This window comes from Numida meleagris, chromosome 1 (assembly GCF_002078875.1).
Source record: "Numida meleagris isolate 19003 breed g44 Domestic line chromosome 1, NumMel1.0, whole genome shotgun sequence".
NCBI lineage: Eukaryota > Metazoa > Chordata > Aves > Galliformes > Numididae > Numida > Numida meleagris.
Window position 1 is genome coordinate 45,904,093 of NC_034409.1, and position 11,814 is coordinate 45,915,906.

General features: G+C 46.7%; 1 protein-coding gene across 1 annotated transcript; it reads left to right on the forward strand.

The window, feature by feature from the left end:
* Positions 1-2,666, forward strand: LOC110394073 (snRNA-activating protein complex subunit 3-like). Its single transcript, XM_021387750.1, has one exon. The coding sequence runs from the start codon at positions 1,275-1,277 to the stop codon at positions 2,409-2,411; it is 1,137 nt and encodes a 378-aa protein (XP_021243425.1). The 5' UTR covers positions 1-1,274; the 3' UTR covers positions 2,412-2,666.

Consider the following 11,814-nt stretch of genomic DNA (forward strand, 5'->3'; position numbering starts at 1 on the left):
AGCACTTTTGCAGCACATGTTAAAACTGATTTTGGCCCAAGGAAATTCCTGATCTGCTGGGTCCTACCAAATGTTTACCTCTCATTGTGTTGGTCTGTATTCAGCATGGTTTGAGAACTCACATGGGTGGCATCTGACCACAAGAAAGCCACTCACTAGACCAGAACTCTGCTCAGCACTGTGAGAAGGTGGACAATGTGCACTGGAATCCTGGGCATAGCACCAAACCCCACTCTGGACAAGGTGGCTGCGGCAGAGGACACCAAGGGCCCTGCAGTGATGCAGGGCCTGCTGAGCACACCCAACCCCAGCTCATCCATCTTGTCCCCACCAGCCCACACAATGTGAGTCATACCCTCAGGTACGGAAATGAGCAAATCAAATGTGAAACATCATGCAAAGGGGAGCACGTGGCACCTGATGGCTTGCAACATAGCTCTTCTTTAAAATGCCTGGGGAAGTTCCAGAGTGCGGGCATGAGATGGGATGTAGTCAACCTGCAGTTAGCAATGCAGTTAGTGATGTAAGCCAAAAAGGTCCTCCCTGGAAGAGGGGCTGCGGCCCAGCTGTCAGCTGGGGAAGAGTGCAGAGAAAACAAGTCTCTAGTTTTGTGTTCATGTCCTAGTGTATATAATCTTCCTATGTGCTACCAGGCTGAAATCAGAGTGGTGTCATGGTGTCATGAATGTCACGGCAATGTTGCCGGAAACGCAGGCAGAAAATACATGCTGCATTTCATCTCTTGTATGCCAGAAACCGTTCATGAGAATGTGGGAGCTGAGGGCTGAGGCTGTGGCCCTGCCCTGCCCGTAGAAATCACAGCAGGGGACAGGCGCAAGGCCAGGCCGGCAGTGGGAAACGGCAGGTACTGAGCGCAATTCCTCTCTCCTCCATCCACCTCGTATCTCGACAAAGAAAAAATGACGTGCTACCCGGTTTTCTGGGGGAGAATCAGGCTGCGGCAACAGCCTTCATTCGCCGCAATCGATAAAAGCGAAGCAACGCCAATCCGTGAGCGGCACGAGAGACGAAATCTGCGCTGAAAAAAACACCCAGGGAAAAGCGGCACACTGTGAGATTTCCCCACAGAGCAGAAGAACTACGTACGAGCTGCTCCACGCAGCAATAGACGCGCACTGCCGTGCCCATAGAATCTATCTGCCCCATTCCTCCCCCCTGCTTCCCTCACCCCGGCGCGGCCGAGGCGGGGCGGGCCGGCCGTGACGCGTTTCCACCGCGACCGCTGGCAGCTGCGCGGCCGCCTGCAGGCCCCCATGGCGGCGGAGGCGGCCGAGTACGAGGCGGGGGAGCCGCACACCTGCGCCTTCCGCGTGGGCGCGCTGGGCAGCGGCTGGCGGCAGTGCCTGCAGCCCCGAGACCTCTCGCTGGCGGCGGCGGCGGAGGAGGAGGAGGAGGAGGCTGCTGGGGCCGTGGCGGAGGAGCTGGGCTGCACGGTAGAGACGGTGGCCGAGCTGCGGGCCTTGTGCAGTGTTGATACGTTAGTATGTGCTGATAAAGAGAGGGACCCAGAAGCGATTCCTGAAGACAGCGGGCTGGAAACTCTTCGGTTTAGGAAGAAGGTGCTGCAGAGGCGAGAAGAAAGGATCGTTGTGGATCGGGCTTGCAGACAGGAAACGCTCACTTACGAGATGGAGTCACACGCCGCTGGGAAGAGGCCGGACGACACAGCAGACCTGGTGGAGGAGGGAGAGCTGCTCCTAACTCTGAACGTCTTCTATCCCGTCATATTCCAGAAGCACAAGGAGCACAAGCCGTACCAGACGGTCCTGGTGCTGGGCAGCCAGAGGCTCACTGAACTCAGAGACTCCGTGTCCTGTGTCAGCGACCTGCAGATTGGCGGGGAGTTCAGCAGCGAGCCAGACCGCGCGCCAGAGCACATCAGCAAGGACCTCTACAAATCTGCTTTCTTTTACTTTGAAGGCATCTTTTATAACGATAGCAGATACCCAGAGTGCAGAGATCTGAGCAGAACAATTATTGAGTGGTCTGAATCTCGTGACAGAGGCTATGGAAATCTGCAGTCTGTCAAAATGGAGGACTACACATTCAATGATTTGTCCCTCAGAATTGGCTTTCCGTACCTCTTCTGCCACCAAGGGGACTGCGAGCACATCATTATCGTCACAGACATACGACTTATTCATCATGAGGACTGCCTGGACAGGAACCTCTATCCATTGTTAATCAAGAAACACTGGTTATGTACCAGAAAATGCTTTGTGTGCAAAATGTATACAGCCAGGTGGGTAACCAACAAGGACAGCCTGGCACCAGAGGATCCTTGTTTCTTCTGTGATGTTTGTTTCCGAATGCTCCATTATGATGCAGAAGGCAATAAGCTGGGAGACTTTCTTGCATATCCCTATGTCGATCCTGGGATTTTCAACTAAAACTTACATGAGCCAGAATGGATTTGGTGGGCTGCACTGATAAAAGTGTTGCTCTAGCTGTTTAAACCACCAAGCAGCTTGGGCATTGACCATCGCATAGGGTTTGCGGTTAGGCTTTTATTCCTCTCCTCTGAGCAGGAAGGAGCCCTTTTGCATTTGAAGTGTTTTTGGTGTGCTTTTACAATCACAGATATAAGCTAGCATGGAAAAATATGCTCAGATGTATATTTTAATAAAGTACATTTTTCTAATATATTTGTAATACAGTACAGTAATTTGGAGATTAGACTAAGAATCTGGACGTTTTGAAGAGAGAGCACCCTTACAAAAGCAGATGGTTGGTGTTTCATGGGTTTGGGTTTTTTGTTTTTGAGAAATTTTGTGCATCCAAGGCTCTGTTAACTTTAAAGGATGAAAACATGTTCTTTGGGCATCTTACCTGGAAAACTGGTAGTTACCTCTGAACAAGGTTGGAAAATCACTGCAGTGATTAGCCTCCCCACAGCACTGGGTTGGAATTATGTTATCCTTAAGGTCCCTTCCAACCAAAGCCATCCTGTGGTTCCCAAAGAAAGCACTTGTGGGAGGAAACAGGGCAAGATGGAGAGAAGCTGTTATTTCCAGGGTTCTTTGGAAATTAGTAGAGAAGCAACATGTCTAAGGCATCACCAGAGTCTGTGGCAGAATTAGGAATAAAATTAACCATTTTCAGATGACCAGGCTATGCTCAGCTCTAAAACCAACGTGCACCTCAGTTCTGGAGCATTCCCCCAGGAATGCCCACGCCCCTCAGGACAGGCCAGCTGCTCCATCATGGGGATGTGGGCTATGAAACCCCAACGCTGGAAACCCCAGCCACCTACTGCACTTGTCTGGAGCACTGGAAGTAGCCTAAAGCAAGAACTCCATCTTATTTGCCTAATTGCTTATATTTTTTAAAACACTGTGAATAACTTCAAGTCTTCATCTCAGTACAAAGATGCAGAAAAGCCTGGTAGTCTCCCTAGTGGAAATGCGGAGCTGAACAGTATGTTTGTCTACAAGCAAATCCCACAGTAAAAGGTCTGACTCATAAAGTAATGAAAAAATTACTGTTAGATGCTATTATTTATTAGTTATAGCACAGTAGCGCTTACAGCCTAGGACAAGCTCCCACTGTGCCTGGCACAACACAAACACTGAGCAGAATACATAACCCAAGTGTTTTTATTTGCAGAGCCACTGCGTTATGCCTGATGTTAGTCTCTAAAAAATGCAAACACAAATGATATTTCCATCAGCACTAATGACAGCCGCAGTTACTCGTGCTGTCAGGAGGAAGGCAGCTTGCCCAGTCTGGGAGCACCATCCCTTCTCCCCATGGTGCTTCTGGCAGTTCATACTGCCCCTGAGAGAGCAACACAGGTGAGGGGCACCAGGGTTGGTATGCAGGCTTTTGCCTTGGCAGATATCTCTGGAATAGCAAATTAAGAGGCAAAGGTAACCCTCGATGAGTGCTAGCCTGAGAGGGGAGAGGATAACAATTAGAAGCAAACATGCTTATAGGCAGCAACCCTCAGGCTGTCCTCAAAAGCAACCTCATGTTCTCCAGGTGAGATGCTGCAGGACCTGTCAGCAGGGATATGACCAAAAGCAATGGTTTTGGCTGTGGGAGGGAGAGTGGATGCTGAGCTTTGGGGATGTCAGCTCTGTCATGCTGAGGGACGTTCTCCTTTGGCAGCTGGGAGAAGCTTCATTGCTGAAGTGATTTACAGTCACGTGAAAAGAATAGCATAAATACCACTGGGAAATTCATGGAGGATTCACACTGATGAAGAATATGATCCAGCAGGCTTTTTCTCTCAGTTAATTTACTGTTTGTATTATTTTATTATTTAGCCTCAGCTTTTGTCCTCTAAAGATAAATACTGATTTTTTAAGGTACCAGTGTGATCCAAAGCCCGCTGAGGTTTCCAGAAAGGCACAATTCACCTGGACTTGAAATGAAGCTGTAAATTTGAGAGAGGGGGCTTGGCTTTCTTTTTCTCTTCTCTTCTTTTTTCTTTTTGTTGTCTAAACTTTGGAAAACTAAGTATGGATTTTGCCAGCAGATTTTGTAGGTCCACTGCAACCATTTACACATTCTGCCATCAATCCCAGCATAATTCCTACAAGCCAGGTACTGGAAAATTTTTGCTCTTTTGTTCTGAAGATTTGGGGCATATTTATGTACAGGCTTATCAATGCCAATTAATATGTAACTGCAGATGGATAACTGTCCTTACTTTTCTTTTCCATAGCAAAACTAAAATATTCAGTAACTTTGTTTGAAGACATCACAGTCTTAGTCTGTAAAGTCAAAACAGTGGATAGAATTCATTCCGGAAACTGTATAAAAAAAGAAAGTAACCAAAACACTTCACCAAGTGTCCCATCAGTAATGCAGTCACACTGCAGTGTCACACAAAAGGGTCAAGGAGCCTTGCGGATGGTGTGAAAGGATCAGAAGTGACCATAAATTTTGTTTCCATTCTGCTCACTAGTGAAAACTACACAGATATTCCCAGTGACGTGGAATGCAAAATCTCTATTACTAGTGACATCAGCTAAATTCTATTTCTCCAAAAAGCACATGTTGTTCCATCTTCTGTATTTCTCCTCTTTCAAACTTCTAGTTTTCTGCATCTTGTTTAGTAAGGGCCTGGGTTAGTTGGCCAAGTTATCCTGACAACAAGCAACACTGCCAAGATCCTCCAGAAAGCAAGAGGAAAATGTTTTTTTTTCTTACAGCTCAGGACTGGTGAAAATTGGCTGGACTTGGGCAGATGAAACTTTGTGGGACATTTTGTGTTATGTGTTTACTTTTCCAGAAGAGGGCTATAAGCGTACATGAGTGTCAAGTAGAAAATTCATCATTTCAGTCATCTTCCTTATCTGCCTTTTTCCAGTCCTAGGGGAAAACAGTCAGACCATGACAGAGGTGCAAGGCCACCTGCACTGACTGCCTCAGAAAGACTTGACAGCTAGGGAACAGTCACCCAGGGGCTCTTCCTGACAAGCACTCCAGACAGCTGAAGTTGAAGGCTGTAAGAAAATCTGCTGAAGGGAAAGCCACACTTAAGGTCTTGTTATCTGCTAGTGGATTCCTTCCTTTTTCCTGAGTATTTTCTTACAAGGCTAAAAATACTTCAATGTTGAAAGCCCTTAATAAGGGAGATAAGGTGACACCACACCAAATCCTGTAATGCAGGAACTGCTTGAAGGAGTAACAGCAACACAAAGGTCTAGTTAACATCGTATCCTTCACTGAACTCAAAATAGCACCTAAGTTAGCACATCAAATAATGGTTTGCGTTAAACACAGTGCTGATGAAGTCTCTTGGCTTTCTGTACATACAGCTGCACATTTTCACTGGTTCACATAAGCTGAGACATTTCAGAGCAGCAAAGACCACAGCGTGCTGTTCTGGTGTGCTGCACCACACAGGGCGCAGAAACCACCCAGGAGCCCCCATGGCGGGGAGACGAGTTCTCCTGAGCCTCCTGACTGACCGCTGACCTCAGCTCATTGGTACTTAAGTAACCCCCAGGCCTGAGGGATTTGCAGCGAGGCCAGCCTACCTCCACTGCAAGGACCTTCACCCTGCTGGCACAAGCTGGAGGTGCCAGAGAAGGAACAAGAGGGAAGCCCTGCCCCCCTTGGGAAGGTGTTCCATGCTTTGCGTCTCAACATCTGACTTCCCTGAGGTGTCTCACCCCTCAGCACAGATTCTCCAAGGTGCATAAATTGGAGGAGAAGGTCTAACTCCCAGTCTGTTGCTACTACTGACTTAAATCACGATGCGAATCTCAACCTGGAGCAGTAGCAGGCTGGAGAATAACCCAGCATACCTCTAGCCCCAGGAATGAAAACAATTCATGTATGGTTTTATGAGCACAGTTCCAAAGCCAGAGGGGAGCTGCTGCCTTTCAGACTGCATGACTGACAAAACTGCACTGAAATGGATGCAACCACTACAGACTCCATCTTCCCACGCTAGGTCAGGGGAAGCCAAGAGCAACTGCTCACTGATATTTGCAATAACACAATTACAGTACATTACAAAATCCAAGCACAAATCAGGCTACTTTCTCCCCAGGGATTTAATAGCCTCCTTTTACCTATATGTTTATAGCACACCTGCTGCATTACTAATTACTACTGATAATTATCCCTTCTAGTAGGGTGGGATCCTATTTCTTAAATATCTTCCTGCTAAGAAAACTCTTGGATGACTTAAGACAAAGCTGAGGCCTTGCAGCTTTCCTTCTCACAGTCAGGTAAATCCCACGGTGGTTTCCTTTCTCCCATCTACAGCAGTGGACAGTCCCCTCCTCGTAACCTTGCCTGACTGCTGCATGTGTCGCCCATGAAATTTCGCTTGTGCTCATCCAGGTCACTGAAGTAAACTCCAAGCAAACAAGCATGCCCCATAGAAATAAAGACAGATTATTGAAGCTTATCCAGTAGCACTGACAGTGCAGAAACCAAAGCAGCTTTGCCGTGTCCCATCTGTACGGTGCAGCCTGTATAACCTTTCCCAGTGGAAGGAAAATTGCAAGATATGTGAAGCCATTAATCTACTGCATTCTCCTGTAAGGGCTACAAAAATGACAGTAATGCCATTGGCCTATTTTCTGATCTTGCATGAACATCAGAAGTGCGGCAACACCCATAAATGTTGGTATTATCACATACAGCTCATGTCATATCATTAATCACTGGTAGCGTTACTGCCAAATGCCTGACAGTCAGGATGCAAACACAGCCCATCCCACGTAGCAGCCACCTCTGCAGACTGAATGCTGCTTGTGGAGAATCACAGAATCATTGAATCATTAAGGCTGGAAAAGACCACTAAGATCACCTAGTCCAACCATCAGCCCATCCTCACCATGCCCACTGGCCATGTGACCATTCCCCTCCAAGAACACTGACTCCCCCACCTCCCTGGGCAGCTTGTTCCAGTACCCATCCACTGTTTCTGAGAATAAATTTTTCCTGATATCCAACCTGAACTTCCCCTGGCACAACTTGAGGCAATTACCTTTCATCCTATCACCTTTCATCTATCGGAGAAGAAACTGACCCCAACCTTGCTACAACCTCCTTTCAGGTTGTTGTAGAGAGCAATAAGGTCTCCTCTGAGCCTCCTCTCCTCCAGACTAAACAATCCCAGTTCCCTCAGCCGCTCCCCATAAGACTTGTGCTCCAGACCCTTCACAGCTTCACTGCCCTTCTCTAGACACACTCCAGGGCCTCAGTGTCTTGTAGCGAGGGGCCCAAAACTGAACACAGCACTCAAGGTGCAGCCTCAGCAGAGCAGAGTACAGAGAGATGATCGCCTCCCTGCTCCTGCTGGCAACACTATTTCTGATGTAATCCAGGATGCCCTTGGCCTTCTTGGCCACACTGCTGGCTCCTGTTCAAGCAGCTGTCAACCAGCACCCCCAGATCCTTCTCTGCTGCACAGCTTTCCAGCCACTCTGTCCCACACATGTAGCATTGCATGGGGTTGTGACTGAAGTGTGGGACTCAGCACTTGGTCTTGCTGAACCTCATACAATTGACCTTAGCCCATCAATCAACCTATCCAGATCCCCCCGTAGGGCCTTCTTAGCCTCAGGCAGATCTATACTTTCTCCCACCTTGCTTTAGCTTCTGCACTAAGGAGCAAGCTTCTCTGAAGGAGTACAACCACTAGCTTGCCTTTTTTTCTTTTTTTATAATGCTATTTTTTTCCAGAATACTCTAGTCTTACATTCCCGTCCAGATCAGTGCTGCTGCCTGCATCTGCTGCATCCCAGAGCATGCTCCACACAGCCTTCCCACCTCTCCTCGTGTCCTCAGGTAGATGCATTGAGCAATCTGCATCCACAAAGGGCAAATTCACACTGCCTGGAGAGGAACATCAGACAGAGTTGGTGGCTCACCAAGAGTTTAGTTACCACTGCTACATCCAATTGCAAACATTCCAGCCCCCACATTGAGCTGCATGGCTGTCCTTTACCAACTAGAGCCTGCAGAGGATGCACAGGCATGGACAGTCCAACCTACCCTTTGGAGAGTGGGGAGAAGATTCTTCTGAGGTCACACAAAGGGTCTAAAAATGTTGCCCCATCTCAGGTTACTGGGAACATAGTAAATGTTTACTCTTGATATTCAGTGTTTGGATCTTATCCTGCTTAAGGAGGGTCAAGTAGCTATTAGATACATCACTCCTTTGCAAACACAAAATGAAAACTCCAGAGCACACATTAAAAAAAACACTTTTTTATTTAAATAGCTGCTAACATTCAAAAGGAATTAGATAAGAGCTATTATGGACTCACCTACTCTTGATCCTTTCTGCTGCCAGAATGTTTGGTGTAATAAATCATAAGAGCACTACATTACTCTGAAGCTAAAAATGGAGCAGAGTCAGGAGGCGGCACAGAGCTCTGCACTCAGAATACAGAACTGTACTCATAACATCTGCACTTGGTCTGATTTTAAGCTTCTTCGGGTGGGATAATGAACCCAAATGAGGGGGAAAGGGTTCACAAAGTGGTTACTGCACAGGCTGGCTTTTAAGCCTTTCAACTTCACAACTTCACTCTTATCACATTTTCATTTAGGTTGGACTAGTTCTTGGAAAGGGTCCTGCTTAGCAGAAGGCTGCAGAAATCATTTCAATTTCCCCAAAGCCGAGACAGCTGCTGAAGAGAGAGAGCACAGCTGAATGGCAGGACGCAATACCATCTTTTCTTGGTTCAGAGTAGTAAGATCAAACAGTTCCCTCCAGACCTGGAGAGGCAGCTCCTGAAAAAATGGAGCCACTTGGCTGCACAGGGGCTCACATACTGACTTAGCATTGACAACGAATAGCAAACATTGATCACATCAATGCATTTTCAGGGGCATCTCCTCCTTGCAGAGAGCTGACACTGTTCCAGCTGCACCCCAAAGCCAGCACACTGCTGCAGAGGGTGCCCACTTGCACCGAGCAATGTGGCAAAATCTTTTCCAACTCACTGACTCTATGGCAGGCCAATGGAATCTGCTGAGCTCCTGCCACGTGAACAGCTGAATTAAACCACCTCAAGGGCCTGTTAGTTTTAGTGTCTGCTAGGACAAGTTTGGAGAATCATTTGAGTCTTTAAGCTGTAATAAGACTTTTTGTTGAAGAGCTGGATTTTGTAGATGGCTAAAAAATCATGCCTGAATACTAGCACTCACTTAAACTTGGATGAAGCAGTACATTTCAGCCACTGTCAGTGAAACTGCCTTCAGGACAGATTCCTACCAGGGAACCAAAAATAATAAATGAAATGAGAATATTTTTTTTTTTAAAAGTCGTTTCGTCATCTAGGAACTGAGGGGAAATTTGTGGAGAACTAATGGGAGTACAGCTGCAGGCTGTTAGTTCTGGGAGTTTAACCACCCACAGCTGCTAAGGAGTGCGTGGAGCTGCTCTCAGATCTCTGGTAGGCAGCACTGTAGCATGTTTACTCCATAACTAGCCTTGTGTGATGCAAAAACATCTGAAGAGCTCTGTCCGTGTCCAGATGGCATTGCTCTTTCTAGCCAAGTCTGACAGATGTCTCATCTAGGGGCATTCTGGCACGCTACCTGGATCTTCCACTCAGATGTTTACATAGTTTCTTCTATGACTGACTTAATGGAACAGGAGAGAACAAAAAGCAAAACCCAAAACTGCTTCTTGCAGATGCGCACAAACTGCAATTACGTGAAGAAATCCAGTGGAGCCACCTCATTAAAAACAGAAGAAAAATGTGAGTACCTTTTCTAAAAAAAGATGAACAGTTAATGACTGACATGATTTGAATTAGCAGTTATTAAGTCCAGCAAAACTACTGCACTCATGAGTCGGCCCAATCTGCATTAACCTAGCCACGGGAAGCCTCAGGATTCCATTTCCTCTGAATTATATTTAAGTCTACACTGAGGAGTTCATTAAGCACATACTGTATTAGAAATCAAAAAACCCTCTAACTTTTATAAAACTATAAGTGGACTTTTACTTCAGATCCCAAGTTCCTCATTTTAAACCATAAAACCACTCCTAACATTTTTTTTCACCTTGAAAACAAATAAAAACTCCAGGATCCAGACACCCACCCACACCCAGCTAGTCACTTAAGTTAATGCACAACTCCAGCAAGGATACTACGCAAAGTTGGGGAAATACACCAGTGCAGAAGAGCAACAGAAAGCACAGTGGGGTGGTGGCTGCTGCCTTCCTCCCTGCTCCCTTCCTCCACTGTTTGTCACCAGATATCTGAATACAGCAGAGGCTCTTTCCCTTGTCCTGCACAATCCCAGACTCATTAGTTACTGTGATCCGACCAAGGGAGTCGGTTCCAGTGCTCACACCTGGTACTTTTTGTGCATTCTGTAAAACCAGCAGACTTACAAGCAATCTGATCTGCCTGACATTCTGGCCACAAATCAGCACCAAAACATAATCCCTACTGAGGGAAATTTGAGTGACAGCTAAAATATACCAAAAGGACTTAGCTCACTAGCACTTTCAGTCTGGTTCCCACTCAACTACATTTCCCTTTTTAGAAGTAATTTTAACTCTACCTCCTGTAAACATGTTCCCTGCACTGTTTTGTATCAGGTAGCTTAATTAGATTTTTAATCCACAGTGATATAATGACTTCAGTGCAGCATGTATTCTCCAGCCGTGGACCATCCCACTACCTACTTCAGCCCAAACAAAGTGTATTAACATTGCAGAGTACTCTCTCACTTCAGCACTTAACACATAACTGCCAATTAACGCTAAAGCCTGGGCCATCGATGGCAGCATCATTGTCTGTTTTGGTTTACTTGTACAGAGTTCATGTCAGTATGTCCATCTATTCCCAGATCTCCTTATCAAATATAACTGAAAAACAAAGCACAACAAACAAACAACAAAAAAGACAAAGCTAGAAGCTATTTTTTACTCCTAAGATGAAACAATTTCTCCACTTCTCTAGCAAATGAGGATCATCAGATCAATCCTCCCCCTTCAGACACTAACCACCCCATAGCGTTTCCTCAGTTTAGTCCCCTGGGCTTGAAGCCAAGTGCAAAATGTACTTCAGGCAGACAGGCAGAAAATTCCAGGGACGAGAAGGTCCGGGCACAGGCACTGCCCTGGCTGTGAGGGTGGAAGCAGGAGGTGCAAGAACAAGGAGATACTTCAGGAACCGATATTCTCTTTGTAGCTCATTCCCAGGCTGCTGTGCAACCGAATGCTATTTCTCCTACAGACCTTGGTGTGAGGGCTACACAAAGCCCTGCAGGTGCCGAGGTCTCCACTCACAGAGGCCGGAAGGGCTCCACAGCTACCGAACCACACCAGGATGACTTAGGAACACAAACTCCTCA